Source organism: Cydia splendana, chromosome 3, assembly GCF_910591565.1.
Source record: "Cydia splendana chromosome 3, ilCydSple1.2, whole genome shotgun sequence".
Taxonomy (NCBI): Eukaryota; Metazoa; Arthropoda; class Insecta; order Lepidoptera; family Tortricidae; genus Cydia; species Cydia splendana.
In genome coordinates this window covers 14,389,210-14,410,559 of record NC_085962.1, presented here as the reverse complement: position 1 = coordinate 14,410,559, position 21,350 = coordinate 14,389,210, and the positions used below count along the sequence as shown (strand labels likewise).

The 21,350-nt window shown below is 37.8% G+C and overlaps 1 protein-coding gene across 1 annotated transcript in view; it reads right to left on the bottom strand.

Moving 5' to 3' along the window:
• Positions 1 to 314: 314 nt before the first annotated feature.
• The window catches only part of LOC134806545 (nose resistant to fluoxetine protein 6-like), a 41,505-nt gene continuing 20,469 nt past the window's right edge, over positions 315 to 21,350 (bottom strand). The window contains exons 2-12 of the mRNA XM_063779846.1: positions 15,757 to 15,965; positions 13,199 to 13,392; positions 12,509 to 12,770; positions 10,903 to 11,063; positions 9,480 to 9,648; positions 6,641 to 6,834; positions 4,519 to 4,648; positions 2,315 to 2,504; positions 1,776 to 1,918; positions 984 to 1,080; positions 315 to 497 (exon numbers count right to left, since the gene is read on the bottom strand). Coding sequence (XP_063635916.1) covers positions 463 to 497; positions 984 to 1,080; positions 1,776 to 1,918; positions 2,315 to 2,504; positions 4,519 to 4,648; positions 6,641 to 6,834; positions 9,480 to 9,648; positions 10,903 to 11,063; positions 12,509 to 12,770; positions 13,199 to 13,392; positions 15,757 to 15,965 — 1,784 coding nt within the window. The 3' untranslated portion in view covers positions 315 to 462. The remainder of the gene's footprint in view (positions 498 to 983; positions 1,081 to 1,775; positions 1,919 to 2,314; positions 2,505 to 4,518; positions 4,649 to 6,640; positions 6,835 to 9,479; positions 9,649 to 10,902; positions 11,064 to 12,508; positions 12,771 to 13,198; positions 13,393 to 15,756; positions 15,966 to 21,350) is intronic.

The following is a 21,350-nucleotide window of genomic DNA, read 5'->3' as shown; positions in this document are numbered from 1 at the left end:
ACGGTAAGCTCAAGAAAGCTTGTGTTGTGGGTACTCAGACAACGATATATATAATATATAAATACTTAAATACATAGAAACAACCATGACTCAGGAACAAATATCTGTATCATCATACAAATAAATGCCCTTACCAGGATTCGAACCCGGGACCATCGGCTTCATAGGCAGGGTCACTACCCACTAGGCCAGACCGGTCGTAAACCATGTAAAATTGTCTTTTCGACTTTGCGTATCAAATTCAAAGTTAAAGAAATTAGCATTCCAAGAGAGGCTGTACAGTGATCCCCAGAACCAATAAAACATTTTATAAATTATCGAATAACTTATTTTATTTATTCACTTTATTCGATGCGATATAAAATACTAACATAATTTAAACCTAGGTGATGTCTAGATACAGCTAAGTATAATACAATTCTTTAGTCCAGAGTCCTTACAAACTAGGTAATATTCTTAATTTCACTTGTCCTTTAACTTATTCGTTTGTGGTTTACCTGTAAGAAATAAAATGACGGTTAAGTAATTAGGAAGGGTAGGTATTACACATTAGTAGTTTCATAACTTCATGGTATAGACCGAGAAGAAATTAAAGTGGCAACATAGTAGTGTCGTCCCGTTTTCTTAGATTGATTTCAAAGAGACGACACCACGATGTTGCCACTTTTTAATTTCTCCAAGTTCTTGTCGGTCTATAATTGCGATTTTAATGTATTTTTAACCGACCACAAAATTCCAAAAGGAGGAGGTTCTCAAATAATTTGTAATGTTTTTTTTTTTTATCTTTGTTACCTCAGAACTTCGTCATTTCTCAGCCACTTTTAATTTTTTTATATGTATAAATTTACAGATTAGTTCCATTTTCTTCCAAATTCCAATTCCACAAAGAATCGAGTATTATAAACATTTTTTATAGATATCGATAGTTGTATAATAGAAGTAAAACACGGTTTAGTTTACCTCAGCTATGTAAAAAATCTTACCGAAATATATCCTATAAACTTTGTTGAAAGGCATCTCAATGGCTACAGTGGCGATGATGGACGTCACCAGTACCGCCAGCATCTCCGGCACATGAAACTGAAAATAAATAATAACTTTGTACACCTCTCACTTTGAATTATGGTTCCTTTTTCAGGTCATTTTCATATGGAGTAGCTGTCACGTGTCACGTAAAACGTAAAATTCCGATATAGATCCAATTTTAGCTCGTAACACATGGGCAGTATTCGATAATGTAGAAAAGAGGCAAAAGAGGTTAGCAAGGCGATATTACCTCGACGGCAGAGCTAGGAATAGGGTGTGTTCAACTAGCTACATTCAACTAACGAATTATGTTGTATTACGCTCCTTAAGCTAGAACTATGCCATGTTAAAATCAAAGATGGTTAAATATTGTACAATGTAGCAATATAATTATTAAGGTAATTTCATAAATGGTTAGTCTAATTTTGAGTTTTTACATAATAGTTATGTATTATAGAGCTTTGTTTCCCCTACAAAGTAGCCCTTGTGGCGTACCTAACTATATATAGAGTCTGTGCGGAAAGAGAAGAGTCGTGGAATATTTATGGGAACTAATACATTATACGACTTCTCTTTCCGCACAGACTCTAGTTACTTGTTTTTCAAATGCCGGCTTCGTTGTACTGTCGACGTCAATGATATTTACGTTTTTACTCCTTTGTAACAAGGCGAAAAATGTAACCATGTATTTGACGTGGACTGTACCTTTGAAGGCGAACTAAATACTGTATGTTACTCTGAAGTCTTACCAGTAATAAAGGAGTGTAGTGCTCCGAATGCCTCTGGATGCCGACATTATAAAAGAATATCGGGAATTGCGTTAAGTAAACGCCGTACGCAATCTTGTTAAAGAACTTGAACAGTCGCCATTCGACGAATGCGGTTCCTATGCCTGGAACAGATAGAATAAACATTAACTTTAGACTGAATTTAGCCTACCTTTAACTAGACTAAATTTAAATTACACCGAATAATATATCCAAAATAAAGGAAAATTTATGCGATAAACGCCTTTCCCTGAAAAAATCGAGAAAATTTGCATCAATAAAAAGTAATCTAAACTAGATCGTATCTAGAGTTTAGGAGAGTAGGGTTGTTACAGTTGTCTTCCTCATTGCGTATCTCGTATTTAGCTGGTATATACCTAGGTTTGGTTTAGTTGGAAAGAGAGGGACACAGCGAACCTGTAACTTGTAGCTTTATAAAACTCGACCCTGGTCTATCTCATGAACGCTCCAAATCAGAGAGAATACAACAACAGAGAATACAAATAACATTTCAAACTAACCTGCATAGTCATTGCAGATTGCCCAATGCATGACACACATGAATATCCCCCACAGTATCGGAGAGAAGGCAGCGAAGAATGCCGCGGGCGCGTGTTCGTACTGGTAGCCTTCCATACCCATCCGGTACGGGCTGACGATGGTCGCCGCGGCCAGCGCAAAGCAGCTCAGCCAGAGCAGACGGACTTGCGTCTGAAAACGACATGCTTTTTTTAAGGTGTGGTAAACTAGAATATACCGAAGTGTTGCTATACAGGGACCATAGATTTTAAGTGCGTGCCAATGATTCTTAATGTATTTTAACACAAAATGGGGTAGTAGCTAGACTACGTATAATGTATAATTATATATAAGAGAGAGAGTACATAGTACTTCATCTCTCTAGTGAAATTTGCTCATTATCAGGAACTCAATACTGCATCTCTACGGAATAAGTAATTATTTGTAAGGAAAGTTTGAAGGTAAATTATAATCATGAATATATTGCGTTAAAGGTACATACATATATTATCTCTTGGTAGTCCAATGTATGTTGAGAATGAGAACTTGACGTCTTTTAAATGTTTTTCGAAATCGGACAGTAGGTATGAGTATGTTACAATAAAATTTAAAGGCGAAAAATAATCATCAAAACAAATTACTATTTAAACCTCTTTTTTAGGGTTCCGTACCCCAAGGGAAAAACGGGACCCTATTACTAAGACTCTGCTGTCCGTCTGTCTGTCCGTCTGTCGGTCCTTCTGTCTGTCTGTCACCAGGCTGTATCTCATGAACCGTGATAGCTAGGCAGTTGAAATTTTCACAGATGATTTCTGTTGCCGCTATAACAATAAATACTAAAAACAGAATATAATAAATATTTAAGTGGGGCTCCCATACAACAAAGGTGATTCATTTGCCGTTTTTTGCGTAATGGTACGGAACCCTTAGTGCGCGAGTCCGACTAGCACTAGGCCGGTATTTTAAACAGAGGCGTGTCATTAACCTACTTAATAAAGGTGGACTTAATTCGTTATCAAGTATCTAGAACTGCCTGCTGCTGCTTTTCTGGTACCTAAATTGTTCAGTTGTTCGAATGGCTGTTCTACTGTAGAATCGCCACAGATCAATACACAACCAACCCGTATCCAAAACAGCTGGATTTGTTGTTTTTTCACCAAGACAGCTAATAAATAATGCGAGTGAAACAGACACAGAAAGCTAGTTCGCAGCATTATTAAGGATTTGTTTCGCTGGCTTCTCGTCTTGCTTGCGTATCTAATTATTTATTAAAAGGGGTTTGCGTTCAGGGTTCACTGAACGTTGTTCTTCAGAAATGGCTGTAGGCAATATATATGTTTCCCCTTTGTAAAAGTGTTGAATCGTAGAGAGAGGCCACACATAATAAAAACAGTCATGTTATGTGTAGGTACTACTTAACTGTATATCTACATAATTAAATTAATTAATAACTGATCTGAACAGAACTTATTAGGAACGTAGATATTTTCAAGGTTTTTCGTTAATGCCTATGTCTTACGGAGCGAACAACTAGTCCTTACAATTACTTTAGTTTTTCGTATGTCCTAATATTAAATAAGTATAGTTAGTGTAGTTAGTAAAATTGTAGGTAATAAATAGATTAAAAGGTGCCCGCGTCCGCTGTTGATTTAAATTAGAATGTACAATGTAATGAATGTATGCTTTTGCCTACCTACTCAAAATGAGCAACAGCAAAACAGCTTTGGCTATTTCTAAAATAACCTAAGGCTAAACAGCCGTCGACTGCATCCACGTGAAACCAAATTGATCTATTTTGCGGCAATTACTAATTAATATGCCTAGCTGGCTCGGACTAACATTGGTTAAACGTTGGGTCTGTTTTACAAATATGTAGACGGACTGTCAGACAGAATAATTTTCTAGTCTCTTCCATGTACCATATAATGCAGTCGATAGGTATGTTTTATTGTAATTGTTATAATACCTACAAAATATGTAATTATCAAGTCAGTTTATCATAAATGTCATGTAGCTGAGATCTGCTTTCTTAAATACCAAAGCAATCGGCGTGAAACACCGACATTAAAATTACCTACTGAAATAGTACGCCATTCGTACTCCAATGAGGATCTTAAACTTAATTCGAAAGGTAAAATTAAACTTGTTAGATGAGAGTTAAGTGAAGTGCATGATGCACTCTCCGGTAAGGAAATCTGAAGCTTACATTTGAAAGGTTAAAGTTAAACTTCTTTGTTCGCAAGCAGTACGCCATGCACACTCCGATGAGGTAGATGGTGGCGCGGTGCGTGGGGAGGATGTAGGAGTACCGGGCCGCGTCCAATAACTTCTGCACTCTGAAAATTAAAACCACCGGGTAAATTTTTTTTCAGCTTTAGGAATTCGGAATTTTAGGATAGTATCTAATATCGCGCAATACCTATGTACCTATATATACCTAGGTTTAGCAACGCAGTTTTATTTTGGGCAGGAAAATAATAAATTCGGTAGGAAGAAGAAGCTTAATATATAGGATGGATAGAGTACATTGGCAATGAATTATGATTACAATTATATACTAGGTAAGTACCTACTAGAATGAGCAAGTAATATTATTAATAACTTCATAAATCATAATATACGAGTATAATTATCAGCCGTATTCGAACAATAAGATACGTCAAATACTAGATATTGAAACGATATAGATCGGATATGTCAGTGTCAAACAAGTTTCAAAATTGACGTTTCTTCAATCTAAAACGTCACTTTTGACACTTGTTTGACACTGACATATCCAATCCTTATCGTTTCAATATCTAGTATTTGACGTATCTCATTGTTCGAATACGGCTGTAAGTCCAACAAAAATTAAAGGCCTCGTTCGTGTTCTTCTCTCACTGTCACTGAGCGTAAGAGATGGATGTGCGTGCTCGGGACCGCGGATATGTTGTTATTGGATTTTAATTTGTTGTAAGTTTTAACAAAAAAAAAGTAATCGATCGTATTGTTATTTAAAAAAGCGGTACGGTTCTTCAAAAGCTCCGCTCTCTGAACCTACGTCACTTAAGTTTAACATGCTTTTATTGTAAATATAATTTACATTGTAGGCAACATTACACGGTTGACCGGACCCGCGTCCAGACCTTCGTCCTTTGTTTATCCTAGTCAACACACACAAACATATAATTGTATTTGCCCAAACTTTGTAACAACTTACAGTAGTATTTAATAGAGCCAGATTACCTTTTACACTGTTCAAGTTTGCTGAGAAAATGAAATGTAAATTTGTATTCATGCCCTACGGCTTGGATAAATATAATTTTGTTTTATCATCGTAGCTACAGAAGACTAAGATGCTTTCGGGATTTTTGTAGGGCTATCTGAACGAAAAAACTTTGAATAACATTGTAAATGTAACAATGTATTTTCTGTATATTTTGTTTTGTAGTGTGCAATAAAATATTTTATTATTATTATTAAATATAAGTTACAGTACCTACCTTAGCATGTTACTAGGTTGTATGCAAGAATATCTAAATGTGGTTACATGTCTTGCGTTACATGTACGTGCGTTTGCATGTTTATGTATCTACCTACCGCAAGTTCTTGCATTCTCCATGTCTGTAACTCCATATTGGAAAGCTGATAGAGATATAAAAACCTTAGAAATCAAGCTTTAACCTTCTGAACGCCAAACGGCGCATCCATTTGCCGTGCCACTGACGCCATGGGGGTAAAATTTAGTTTTGGGTTAATATATAATGCCAACCTAAAAGTGGGGTGTTTTTCAGTAGATTTTCATCAAAAAACGATCGACGTCAAATGCCGTCTTTGGGGTCGTTGTCACGATTTTGCGTTGACGTCAATTGCCGTCTGTGGCGTTCATAAGGTTAAACATAGTCAAGTCATCAAGTGGTTTTTCTCCATTTTAACCTTTGAGGTGAGTTAACGTAGTACAGGTTACGGTAGTGACTTTAAAGAAAAAATATCTATGTCACATAATTGAATTTTTGATCCGACACTTTCGCATCCGAATTTGGCCGCTGTCACGTTAATAATGTAGCTACAATATTTTATTCTAATATATATTCTCGTACTTGCCCGTGCATGTATTGGCGCGGGCGAGACGCACGATAACTAAACAACATGATTCAAATATCAGTATGTCAGTGTACTAATAATACGTTCGTATTGGCCTATGAGTAAACTGACAAAACCCAAATCACGTTTTGTGTCTAATGCCTTCTTTATTTTAATTACCTACCTATTTGTTGTTATTACCTTTGTATTATTTTGCCCTATTCGTACTATATAGAGAAAAAAAGAAAAGTAAGAATAACACTTACGAAATCCCGAAATACACGAACATGCTGATGTCGTACCAATAGATAGCGAGCCAGCGGAGCGCGGTGGAGGCGACGGCGACGGCCGCGATGAGCGTCCAGCCCAGCCGCCGGTACCGCCACAGCACCACCAGCAGCGGGAGCGTGGCGACGTACAGCTGCATGTCCATGCCGATCTGGTGCGTGTGTGTCAGGCACTGCAAATGGAGAATTATGACTGTAGGATTTGGTGCGTGTGTGTCAGGCACTGCAAATGGAGAATACTGACTGTTGGATTTGGTGCGTGTGTGTCAGGCACAGAAAATGGAGAATACTGACTGTAGGATTTGGTGCGTGTGTGTCAGGCACTGCAAATGGAGAATTATGACTGTAGGATTTTGTGCATGTGTGTCAGGCACTGCAAATGGAGAATACTGACTGTAGGATTTGGTGCGTGTGTGTCAGGCACTGCAAATGGAGAATATTGACTGTAGGATTTGGTGCGTGTGTGTCAGGCACTGCAAATGGAGAATACTGACTGTAGGATTTGGTGCGTGTGTGTCAGGCACTGCAAATGGAGAATACTGACTGTAGGATTTGGTGCGTGTATGTCAAGCACTGCAAATGGATAATTATGACTGTAGGATTTGGTGCGTGTGTGTCAGGCACTGCAAATGGAGAATTATGACTGTAGGATTTGGTGCGTGTGTGTCAGGCACTGCAAATGGAGAATTATGACTGTAGGATTTGGTGCGTGTGTGTCAGGCACTGCAAATGGAGAATTATGACTGTAGGATTTGGTGCGTCAGGCACTGCAAATGGATAATTCTGACTGTAGGATTTAGTGCGTGTTGTCAGGCACTGCAAATGGAGAACTTTGACTGTAGGATTTGGTGCGTGTGTGTCAGGCACTGCAAATGGAGAATTATGACTGTAGGATTTGGTGCGTGTGTGTCAGGCACTGCAAATGGAGAATACTGACTGAAGGATTTGGTGCGGCGAAGGTGCTCAAAATCATCTGAACATGCACTGTAACGCCTTGAAAATAGAGGCGTGTTCAGATATTTGTGATCGCCTCGGCCGCTCTGATATATCTGATGGCGACTGTACTTTCTTACAAACGAGTAGTATGCAGTAGGTATAGCAAGACTCTTCATCATATAGCTATTGGGTCTTCTAGCTCCATCAGCTCTCTACTCACATTAGAACTTAAAAAATATTATGCCCTTGACTACAAATACAACTACAAATTATCGCGGAGCAAACTATGAACATCGAGCAACTTCGAAAATCGAAATGCCGGGACGTGCCCCTACCCCTAGCCACGTTGAATGTAAAAACTTCCCTTCGCTTTTCTCGCTCGTTCGATAATAACGTGGAAATAAAAAGATACAAGACCTCAAATTTTCAAAATTAGGTTTATCGATAGAGGAACGTACTGTCATTAAATTTTGCTCCCATTGTCCCGATATCTGATGGTCATTCATAGCTTAACCGCCTAAATGCAAAAACGGCTTCCAAAATAATTACTAAAATATTGTAAGTTGTGTTACAAGGAGAAATAATATAAATATTATGGATAATTACGTCCAAAAACAAACACAAAAACTCAGGCTTTGGTTTTTTTGTAGACACAAAGTGTACTAGGTATAATAAATAGGAATTATTTATAAATAAGATTTAGAATCTGAACACGGCAAAGCAAATTTCTAAAAGAGCTTGTAATATTTTTTATCAGCAAGGCTTTGAGCGGCTAAACTAGGTTCTTCAATTAAGATCTGAATATAGGTGACACGGTAATAGAGATATTTATGTAATACCCGTGAGAATTGGAGGAGTGCATTCCATTGTTTACGGCACCAGCTATAGCCGCAGCAGTCTATAGTTCAAGATATTCGTTAGTGATTGAATGCTACGTCGAATAAGAAATAGTTTAACTGCGTTATAGGTTTCAAAGGAATTTCAGCGTTGTTACAATTTCATAAGGCTTTCATTTGAAAAACGCGTAAGGAGTCATCACGCGACCGTATTCGAACAAAGCTTATAAGTAGTCACAGCGATACGATACCGATCTGTCAGTGTCAAAAGTGGCAAGTGACATTTCTTCTAGCAAAAACGTTTTATACGTTAATGTCTTCACAAAATTCAAATCTTGTGGGTACTACGTTTAAATTAAAATAAGCTCGGTGAAAGTAATTTAATAATATTAGCAGCGTAGCATTCGTTTTTAATATGTACCCAGTATTTAAAAAGCACTCCTGTGCCCAAATTTAAACGAAGCAAAGAATTTTTAATTTAATAATTTAAAATTATAATTTGGCATTACAATTTGCATTGTAAGTGGCATACTCGCTTCTCGGAAATTACGGACAGTATTTTTTAAATATCTGGGTGGCCGGCGTCAAACGCGATTCTCGGAACGATTTCATTACGATCACTTTAAAGCTTACCCTCAAAGTACTTATTACAATATATTTGTTTTATTTTTTATAAGTGTGTAATAACTAGGGAACATGAAGATTCCCTGGAATCGAACCTAGATAGTTTGATTTCCCTTCTTCGTAAATCCTGGTAATGTTAATTCGTTGGATGGAGCAGGTTTTGGCAATTTTCAATAAGTAGGTACCTATACAATGATGTTAATATTAAGTAACGTACAAATATTTATTTCTTTGAATAGGATTTTTATTTTACTTGCCTATTTAACAGGCCCTACCAGCCCGACCACGGCCAGCAAGGAGCAATATCAATACTGTCTACGTATAACGCCCTGTACATCGCCATAGCTCAAGTGCGTGTTAAAAGCCGTTTTATACTTGTAAACTTGTACTTAAATGGGGTTCTTTAGCACCAGAAAACATACCATTTCTTCGAAGCCGAAGTAGTTATGTATGAACAGGAAGCTCTTCCACATGTTCTTCTCGCAGATGCGGCTGTGCTCCTCCACCACCAGGTTCCACTGCGGGCCGTTGTTGACGTCGGGCAGTACGTAGGTGCAGAATAGCATTATTGACAGGAACAGGGGGAATAATCTGAAACAATTAACACACATAACTAATGGGCCAAACCAACCGGATAACACAATGTTCACATCACCAAATGTGGTGCAAATGAATAATTTTCGAGGTAGGCGTGTCCTAGCCAACTAGCGCGAGTAACTAGGATCTTCAAAGCGATTGTGTAATAATAAGACCTGTGCAATGTGCTTAGTAACGAAAGTGATGAATTGCGATTGTATAAATACGGACTGTGAAGAAAAACGAACGTGGTGGAAATCTTATGTGAAGAAATACCTACGTAATTATGCTGAAACGGGTACCTACCTATCTATGAAGAAACGCGTAGGTATGTGTAAAACCTTAAATAATCCATATGAATAGGCTTTACTGCGAGTACTTAGGTTTCCTTACGATTTGCTCCTTCACTGAAGAAACTTAGTAAATATCAAATAATATTTCAAACATAAATTCTTAGAAAATTTAATGAGTTTGTGCCAATTAGCGAGCGGGCCCGACTATTATAACTAGATTCTCCTGATGGACTTGTGAAAAGCCCTTCTGACTATAAGTACAGTATAAACAATATGCCTACCTACCGAAATCGGATCCGGTTAGGTTTAGCAACAGGTATACGGGGTGTGGCTAGCTAACCAGATGAACAAAGATAGTTAATGAATAACATAACATTACTAAATACTAATGACTAGGCAAGTAGGCACGTACACGTGTGCCAGAAACGAGAGACCAATAATATTCGTAATGGTTTTTTAATCGACATATCCGATTCGTGTTTAATGATCATCATTGCTTTATAATTCTTCGGCATTCTCAAATACGATATTGAGATAAACTTAAAAACCGACGTCAAAGATAATAAAATAAAAATATTATCCCTTTTAGTTTAGCATACCTACATAGAGCGCTATAGCAAATTCTTAGATATGTTTGAAGTCGGTGCCAAGGGGCTTTGCTCGTATCCCCGCTTGAAGAAGAAAAATCTTGACTGGTGACATAATTATACATATATTATACACTGCATAAAACCCCTAGCATGTTCGATTGACGATATGATCGACATAAAAGGGAACCAATGCGGCCTATATGTATCTGGATATTCTTCGGTGACGCTTTTGATTGATGTGATGATGATAAATTATAAAGGTTGCCTGGAAGAGATCGCTCTTTAGCGATAAGACTGCCTGTTGTCTGCCTCTATCTTTAAGCTGTATCTTTTACTGACATCTCTATCTATCTATAATTAATATAATTATAACAAGTTTAACATACCTGAACCACCTAGAAATAAGTCGGTTCTTGATATCTATGGTGCCTTTCCGCTCCAATTCGGACAACAGGTTGTTGGCGTTCAAAAAGCCACTAATGTACAAGAAGCTGTCTGTGTAGACGATGGCTGACCGCCCTATTACTGCCCAAGGCATTCCAAACACCTGAAAAACATTTATCGAATATTTGTATAATTAGGTTATATTATATAGGTAAAATAGGTACTAATAATAATATTAAGAAACCAGCATCGTTTATGTGATACGAATCTATTCATACGGAAGTATAACGGATTATTAACTAATAAGTATTTAAGTTAGACTGTTCCGGAACCGGCCCGATTGTCCGACCCTTGGTTTTCTATAGAAAGTTTAACGTGAAAACTTTACTGAGCCTAAAGTTGTGTTGTACCCTAAAAGTTTCAGTATTAACTTAAGTTAGGTACCTAACTTAGTTATTTTAGAGGACTTAAATTACCACGTCGATAATGGGTAGGTACGAGTATGTCACTGAGTAGGTAAAGTTATTTCACAATTAGATGATTTTAAATGGTTAAGGTTAGGTTAGTGAATTATTGCTATTGAAAATCATAATTTATCATTGGTTATAATCTGGGGATGATAATGCAACGTAAATAGATTATAAACTAACGATAGGTATTCACAAACATCCTTATCATTCATTTCGGTCTGTGTTAGGGTTTATTAACTTGATTTTATACGATTTGGTAGACGTTGATGATTTATTAATATTTTCTAGTTTAAAAATGTTATTATACTTAAAATAATACGAACAGGTATTTTAAAATTTTATATATGTATTCGATTTACACTCCCTTTATTCCTTAGTTTCTCCCCTTTACCACCACTACCACCACCACCCCCACTCCACCTCCACTCTCCTCTACTCGTTTATTAATTAATTTGTCGGTACTGATCACAATTCAGTGTGTTAATGAATGAGTCAGTCGTCAAGGTACTTGTGCCCTAGATAGTAACGAAACGAAGGAAAAACAATGAACTCTCAAATCCATTGTCAACTCGGTAGGTACCTACTTCTACGAAATCCACAACGAAAATACACAAATTTATCTTAATTGCTTTATATGTTTCTAATTCAAGGGAAATCGGTTTTCCAATTATGTTTAAAAAAAAAATACTTAAGTACCTACACGTATCTTTCAATATAACAACAACCGAAACGTGATTTGAATCGATTCTGCTTTACATTTTAAGTATATACATACTTAAGTACCTACCTAAGTAATATAAAAAATGTTATAATTTACATAGCAATACAATTTTTATTCTGCCTCGTATTCGTTTCTGAATTCGTAGTTACTTATTGGCTTATCAATTGGAAGTTTGTATGTGAAAAAAATCCTGAATCCAAGCGATCCTAGCAACATAAGGATTTTGGTGAAAAAGTACTCCGTGAAGCGTTTAGGTACAGCTTGGCAAAAAAGAGTAAAAATTAATAAGTGGCAACACTGTAGTGTCGTCCCTTTCAACCTAATTTATATAAGAAAACGGGACGACACTACAGTGTTGCCACTTTTTAATTTCTACTCTTTTTTGCCAAGCTGTACGCAAAACATGAAATAACTCACCGCCGAGAACTGCGTCTTGTTGACGTACGGGTTGTGCGCCATCGCCATAGATTTATGAGCCATAAGAAGCGCCAACGCATTGATCCCTCGGAACGCGTCGACTCCTTTTACCCGCGTTTCATCCGATACCTCGAATACCTTTCTCAGATTGCGTCTCAGTGAAAATGCATTGAGGAGTTTCTCGAAGTTTGTCGCGCCCTCCGTACCGTCGTCGAGAATCGTACCCAGACTTAGTAATAATAAAATCGCCAGGAAAAATGTTCTGCAACAATAACTTTGATTCAGATACCTACCTTAAAGATCACTTATAAATATTAAGCAGGCTAATTTAATGTGGTCTTATAACAAACACTCACAAACAATCATCTTGATGGTATTGTTTATGCGCATGTTTTATTAGTTCTTTTTAAGGGCAACTAACGCTATTATGGAAATCCTATTGTTTTCCAGTCATAGAATACTTTGATGAATCTGACCGACACTTACTAAATTAGTTAGACAATGGTCTAGAAAATACCAGACTGTTTTATAAGTTGCCAAAAGTGTAAAAGACTGAAATTTGTTATGAATATTAAATTTTTAACATATTGTGAAGTGTACAAACTATGTAACTAATCATCTTATTTATCGAAGACAAACTTACCGTACCTAATAAAATGATTTTTAGATTTGGATCTACTAAATACTTACATTGAAAGGGTCTTTCCAAATGAATAAGGTCGTTTGAAGTCCTTAACAGTACACATAGTATTCTGGACTCTGACTGAGATGCCGAGCCCGGAGAGCCGGTGGGACAGCTCCTCTTCAAGGTCGAAGCTGCTGCAGGAGCTGGGGATGCATACGCCCCAGAGGATGCTGGAGTAGCGGGGCACGCGGTGGCCCATCTAGAGTTACGAACACACTTTAGTTCTATGTGACGAGTATCAACAGAGGTTTTAAGGGGCTCACAGATTACCAGTACGCCGGACGATCTCAGCCTGTCCGTTGTTCGGAACTGTCACCTTTTGCGATTAACTGACGAGCTGATATCGTCCGGCGAACTGGTAATCTGTGGGCCCCTTTATTATCTGTGCTAGCCACATTTGTCAACCGTCTTGGTTTGTCGACATGACTGTAGTCACATTTACTTTCTTTCGGGATTTGTTCAATCTATGTTTTTGAAATTTTGTTGATACCTATAAATGGTATAATTGGACAGACATGTTGTTGGTAATCCCGAAGAATAAATAAAAAATAAAATATAAAGACACAGACCCTGATAGGTAGGTACCTACATCATCCATCAGTTCCATCACAGTCGTATTTCCAAGTTTCCAACACGCCGGAACTAGTGAGCTAACAAAAGATTAGAGCCATATTTTTCACGATATCCAACACGATATCAATGTCCGCTACTAGAGTTAGACCGAGAAAAGTCTGCAGCGATTTTGTCAGATCGCTGCAGACTTTTCTTGGTTTGACTCTATTAGGTATATTGGATAAGGCTTCCAAGCCAGATACAACTTGTATGGAATAATTCGGTTGATCCTTACTTTTGGATCTCTTCTATGTAAGTACATATTTATAGATCTGGGAGGCAGACGTCTTCGGTATAACGGCACAATTAGGCCAGGGTTCAAATACGACGGTAAACATTAACCAAGTAAATGCACGTGGACTGAATTTTTCGCGCGGGTTCGTAGTTGACATGCGGTCAAGGGCCGCTCTTGCACAAGACAATTGTGATTCAAAATCCGATCGGCGACCAAATATGTTCACAAAGTAGCCAGAGGTGCTGCTCGAATATTAAGCACAGCCTTGGTCCCCGTGTGCGCAGGATGTTTACAATGAGACGGTGATTAAATTCAGCATGCGTAGACTGCGGCCAGCGTTGACGCAGAAAAATGTGACCACAAAAGTCTAGATATTTCCAGCCAGTTGCCAGCCAAGTGGACCCCCATGAGCCGTGGCTAAATGCCGGGACAACGCGAGGAAGATGATGAGTATTTCAATTTCTATGGTAAAAATAACTACTAATGAAAAAAAATGTATGTATGTAAGTACCATGTACCTATGTTACAGCGACACAGTTATGCGACATAGGGAAAGATACAGTCAACCGAATTATGAACCGCCTCCTCGTTTTAAATGTCGAAATATGTTTTATGAAATAAAATCAATAATGACCAATTTCATATTTTGTGCAAACCAGAGTTTCCGGGTTGCAAGTAGGTAATATGCCTTCATCATAATTACCTATATTAATAACATATTAGTGTAATATAAATATTGGTGTACTTACTGGTAATTGGTATAATTGTTTCGCAAATTTAATTGTGTTGTGACACTACAGGCAACGTGATGTTTAATGATTAAGCTTTTTAGGGTTCCGTAGCGAACCTGCCGGCCCAGCCAAGGTTACAATCGCTATCGCTTCGACAACGAAAAGCTTTATGTCTCTCTATCACTCTTCCATATTAGTGCGACAGTAACAGTTGCGTTTCGATCGCTACGGAGCGTAAGCGATTGGCGTCTTGGCTACGCGGCCAGCCGGCCTAGCCAAGGTGACAATCGCTATCGCTTCGACAACGAAACGATATGTGTCTCTCTATCACTCTTCCATATTAGTGCGACAGTGACAGTTGCGTTTCGATCGCTACGGAGCGTTAGCGATTGGCACGTTGGCTACGCGGCCAGGATAGTTCGTCAGATTGTTCCTCCTGTCGTTGCTTAGTAACCTTTAGTATTGCACTCTGTAACTTTCTTTAGATCTATCAGTTATGATCTTTTTAAATGATATCTAGGATAGCTCACTTGTCGGCAACGCACATTGCAACCAATCTTGACTGTCGTCTATGACTTAATGCTTTGAGCATATTGTTTGCAATGACGTTTGTATACCTAACGAATAAACAATAAATCAAATTATTATGGTGTTGTGATCTCAATTAAAACGTGCGTGGCATAGCAATAGATCCAAAACACTGCATGATATGGCAATGTGTATGGTCCTTACCGAGCGGATATTACATTAATTATGTAACTACATTTGGGTAAATATTCTACATACTTACCTAGATTTATATAAGCTGGCTCAGCTGGCTGCCCGTAGGTAATAAATGATACAAAATTGACATACTGCGAGTCGTGTCAGTTCTCGCGACTCTCAGTCTAGCAAAATCTCCCCATATTGCTCCGTTAGGCATTCGTCCAAGTCGCTAACACTAAAGGTTTAAAATAACGACTAAACGTACATTTTACGTACTTACATCAGAAATATTGCTCCTGAGATAATGTCCGCTGTGTATCATCCTGTCGAGGTGCATGTATTCGGGTCGCGCCAAACTGACTTCCAACGAGGCAAGGCAGTACTTCCCCCGTACTGCCCCATCGATGGCGAGGCATTCGTCGAAGTCGCCATATTGGTTCGCGTTCCCGCTCAAAATCCCAGAGGGAGGTTTTGCTGTGGCGTCGAACACTGGAACAAACCGTTTTTTAAACACACATGGAGGGACACATATTTTTTTTCTTTCGGAGCGATTATTTCCGAAAATATTCACTTTATCAAAAAAATATTGTTGGAGACCCTTATCCGTTTTGAAAGACCTATCCAACGATACCCCACATACCATTGGCTTAAAGTAAAAAAAAGGTTTGTAGGTATGGAATACTAGACAATAAGTTTATTCTTAGTTATTAATTATTAACCGTTCTTTCGTCATGCATGACCTGCCAAATTGCAGCTGTCTAGAACTAACGATCACAGAGCAAAGCCGCAGACGGACGGGCAGACGGACATAGCATAGCGAAACTTTATGGGTTCCTAGTTGACTACGGAACCCTAAAAATGATGAAATATTCAAGAAAATCCAAATTGGATTTCACAAAGCTCCGAGACAACCTACTTGACATAAAAATTACAGTAGGTGTGGCAAATTGCTCTTAGCATTAAAACCAATCTTAAACTGAGCACCGATCCGCCAGTGTGTTTACGCTTACATCTTAATGTACCTATCAATTAGTGGAGCAGGGCTTGCAGCCGGGACCCAATTAGAATATAATTTTACGGATCTGGTTCCGGATACGACGCATTCTGCTGTATAGTTTGGATCCAAGTTGCAAACCCCAAATAGAGGCGCATCGTTGCAACTGTTGGTATTTGGACGGAAAAGTTCTTGAGTGACGACCACGTTCCTAGTGGAAGACGCATCCTTCGAGAAATGGATCGGCGATCTGGTCAACATTGTAAGGAAAAGCGTTGTATTAATTCCCGAGAGAGACCTTTGTCTGGTAATTGGATTATAAAGGCGCGATGCCACGAGTGTATAGCACTTGACTGTCACACGGTAATTGCCTTATTAATTACCCACTATGACGTGCAGTTTCGCACTATGTTGCACATTAATAGGTATAATTGCGTCTTTTAATGTAACAATTTATACCTAACGGGCGCTTTTATACTTTAAGCTGTACGTTTCAGTGGTATGCTCTGCCGTCATGATAAAGGAGGGGACGGTTTCAATTTCTTGAATGAAGAATGGAGAATAATTTTGGCTTCTTACATCAATTAAAGTAAATATACATAGTGATCAAGGTGCCCTACTGCCCGATTTGCATTATCGAACGATATGCATTTGATATGTCAGTGTCAAACGTATGAACGTAGTGTGAAACGTTTTTGTTTAAAGAAACGCCACATTTGACACTGACATATCTAATGCATATCGTTTTTAGATCTATTAATTGACGTATCTTAAAATTCGAATCGGGCCGCTAGTATTTTTCTAGAATAATTATATTATACCTAGTTCTTATTGAAAAATAACAGGCGAAAAAAACAATGATCGATAAGACGCGGTTTTACGGAAATTCTTCACAAATCGAGCTAAATAGGTTTCCCATTAACACAAATTGTTTATGTCATTTATGATTCATATATATAGATCCAAATTATTGACATATTGGGAAATAATTAGTACCTATAGATATAGGAACGAATAAATATACCTACTACAATACAGTCGCCATCAGATATATCGGGGCGGCTAAGGCGGTCACAAATATCTGAACACGCCTCTATTGTTAAAGCGTTAGAGTGCGTGTTCAGATATTTTTGAGCACCTCGGACGCTCCGATATATCTGATGACGACTGGCGAATATATCTGAGGGATACGAAGTAGATTGTGTTTGATCGTTTGATCTGTGTTACTATACGAGTCACCTAGATCGATTGCAAATTGCAATTACACCTCATGGCTCCTCTACACGATGGGCTAACGCCGGCCACTCCAAGGGACGCAGCCATGCGGTAGAATGAGATAGCTATATCACTTGCTCCCTCTAACGCATAAATGCGTCCCTTGGAGTGGCCGGCGTTGGCCCATCGTGTAGAGGAGCCATCAGACCTGTCATCGCATTCGCACACTGAGAGCTGGCGAGTTGGTTGCTTGGGCGAACCAGTCAAATAACTATAGCTAGAACTTTTTCTAGATTAAATATAATTATGCTCGAGTTTAAATACAATACAATACAAATCTTACAATTCTTCTTATTTATTATACTCGAGTACTTTTACCTTTTAAATTATTTAAATGTAGGTACCTGTTTATTTATTCAGGTACCTATGCTTTCTAATTAGGTATTACAAGTGTTACAAAATCCACATTTCAGTCCCTGTTATCGTCCTTGTTAGGCCGGAGTTTTATCCAAAAAGCGGCGTAATTTGCGAAAAGCCCTTCCGACCTTATTTGATTAAACATTTGCATCCACGTCAGATTCCGCCAAGCAATATATCTTATTAAAGTAGGCAAACAGAGGGCCTTGCCTCCCTGTCACATTTACGTACGAATTTACACGTGCGACAGAGAGGCAACACGTCGAACGAGATTCGCGGTAGGCCCTCAGAGCCTTCGTTGGGAGATAATGTGTTTGACCTATTTAACGGTATTACTCTTTGTTATCCGTAATTGACAGTTGTATTTTTGAGATATGCAATATTAGCGAGATGAAACAAAAGTAAGGTCTACATAGATCTACATAGATGTTCATCAAGTAGGTGTAGAGAAGTGTGGGTTAAAAAATTAAAACAAACCTCTTACATGGAATAGTAGGTTAGGTACTCAGTAGTAGTAGTATATAATGTACTATAATAACACACTTCGTCCCGTAAGGATACTCGTCGTGTTAAAAATGTTAATGACATTTTGATTAAGTGTCAAATCTTTGTTTACGCAACTAAAAAGTGCGTGTTTCAGCACGAGCGGACACTGCTAATGAGACATAATTAGTAGGTATCTACCTGCTCAAACAGTTTTTAATTGATTATTTGCAGTTTTGCACCAAACAATGTGTAACCGCAAATTGATACGCCAATTGCAGATGTCACTAGTCAGGTTGACGCCACGCCACGGTGAAATGTGTGACAATGATAACACCGCTGGTACTGGCATTTGTGGTATTGCAGGCTTCAATAGGCTACGGTAGCCGCTTACTATCAGGCATGGTTGCTACAAATGACAGTTACGACGAGTTGTGAAGTTTGTCCAAAAAAGAATCATCAGTCATTTAAACAACAATGGCTTGTGGAGTACCGTAATGTTATTGATTTCTTATTATTATTCCTCCCTACCATTCCCTACTAATATTATAAAGCGAAATTAATACTGTCTGTATGTCTGTTACCTCTTCAGCCTTAAACCGCCGAAGCGATTTAGATAAATTTGGCATATAAAAATAGTTGAGGTCATAGGGTTTTTTTTATCAATCATCATCATGATTTCTAGGAAGACATATTCGCGGGCAGAACCTATAGCTTCATAAGCCCTCGTATGCCCGGAGCGAGGATCCGCGTACGAGGGAAATATTAGAAAAAAATAATCACGGCACACGAGAGGTAAATCACGATAATCACCAAGCGACTTTTTCTGACTTGAGTTTTGAAATTGAGTTACTATCGACACGTGCTTTTGACCGGGCTAAAGTATAAGATAGGTACTTTACATTGTAACCTAGGTACCGTAAACCTGGGTGAATAGGGACGGCTGGGGTGAATAGGGATAAAACATAAAATGTGATTTACCTGTCAATTTCTAAAAAAATATACCCGCACAAATTGTGTCATACGAAACCTACTATTTTCATTCGAATGATACAATTTATGTAGGTATATTTTAAGAAATTGTTAGATAAATCACATTTTTAGTTTTGACCACCCAGCTGTCTCTATTCACCCCGGTGGACGGTACTATTAAAAACGAAGTGTCATGTTTAAGTCTTTGTTTTTCTAAGTTCCTGTTATTGAGTTATTTCATGTCCCTCTCCTCCCCCTTTTTAATAGTAGTTATACTAGTCCAACCTGGGTGCTTACTACAAAAATAAAATCAAAAATAATTACATGTCAAAGAGCAATGGAAAGAAGCCTAACAAACATTAGAAGAGTGCAAAAAATACCGCACATAAATATAAGAGCAATAACAAAATTAATAGACGCTTTAAAGCATGCCAAAACTCAAAAATGGAGATGGGCTGGACACGTTGCCAGGCTTTCAGACTCTCGATGGACCTTAACAGCTACTACCTGGAAGGGGCCCACAGGAAAAAGCTGTAAAGGCAAACCAAATAGCCGCTGGGCGGATGACATTAAGAAAATAGCCGGTATAAATTGGAAGCATACTGCTTTAAATAGGGAAACCTGGAAGTCCTTGGAGGAGGCCTTCACCCGATGAGGGGTTCTGGTCCGACTAACTATATCAGTGTAAATACCTAAATAAAATGTAAGCTTTTCTTGACATACACCTTGTACTTAATTATAACTTTGACATAAGAAAAAATGCAATGTAATACTAAAAAACTAGATAAGATTATGTAATCGATGAACCTTCTTACATTTCTCTCCAAATGACTAGAAATAAAGGCTTTTTTATTTTATTTTTATTTATTTATACTTAATTATAACGTAGGGGAGAGGGGGGTAGCTATCACTGGAGGCAGCTTAGAACAAATGCGATTAAAAATGTATTTTTGATGTGTTAATGATCCAAATCCATATTTTGGGCTTGCAACATCGACCCACACAACTGTCACCTGACATATTTGAAGTTTGACAGAACATGAACGAACCAGTGGCTTAGTTTGTTTTCGATGCTACCCGTTAGCGATATTTGTGCAGATTTGTAAGGTTTCTCAGGCTGTATTTGAAGGAAGTGGTTATTGAAACTTAATTTATTAGATAGAACCATCTATTATGTTTAGTGACGAAGGATGAATAATCAAAATTTGCAATGTTTCTACAAAATAACGACGTTTATTTTTTTAAGTAGGTGTTGGGGTAGTTATGAAAAATAAATGAAAAATAAATTAGCAGTCTGTTCAAAACTACCCCAGCCATAAGAAATGTTCATATCTGCCCCGATATTGACTGGCATTTAGGTATGTAAATTGAAATCGTAATAATATTTTAGTTAATAACTAAAATATTATTACGATTTATAAAATAATATTTTAGTATGCTCATAATGCATTTACCTAAATTCCATGAACTAAGTGGTCCAGTACTTATTATGTTTAGTCATGTTTAATATAATATTTATTAGAATTTTGTATTTAGGTACAATATTAAAAAATATTAAATTAGTATTCTATAAATAAATGAGGTAAAAATGGTAAGGAATTATAAAAATAAAGAGAATCACAGAGAACCAAAATATAATAATTATAATAAATACTCATATAATCCGCTGTTAAAACATTATTGGGGTAGTTTTGAAAAATGGTATGTGCAAAACTGCCTCAAGGGGGTAGCTTTAGTAAGATTTCAATACTTTTCAAAGGTACCCCCACTGAGGCACCTTTGAACACTCCAAA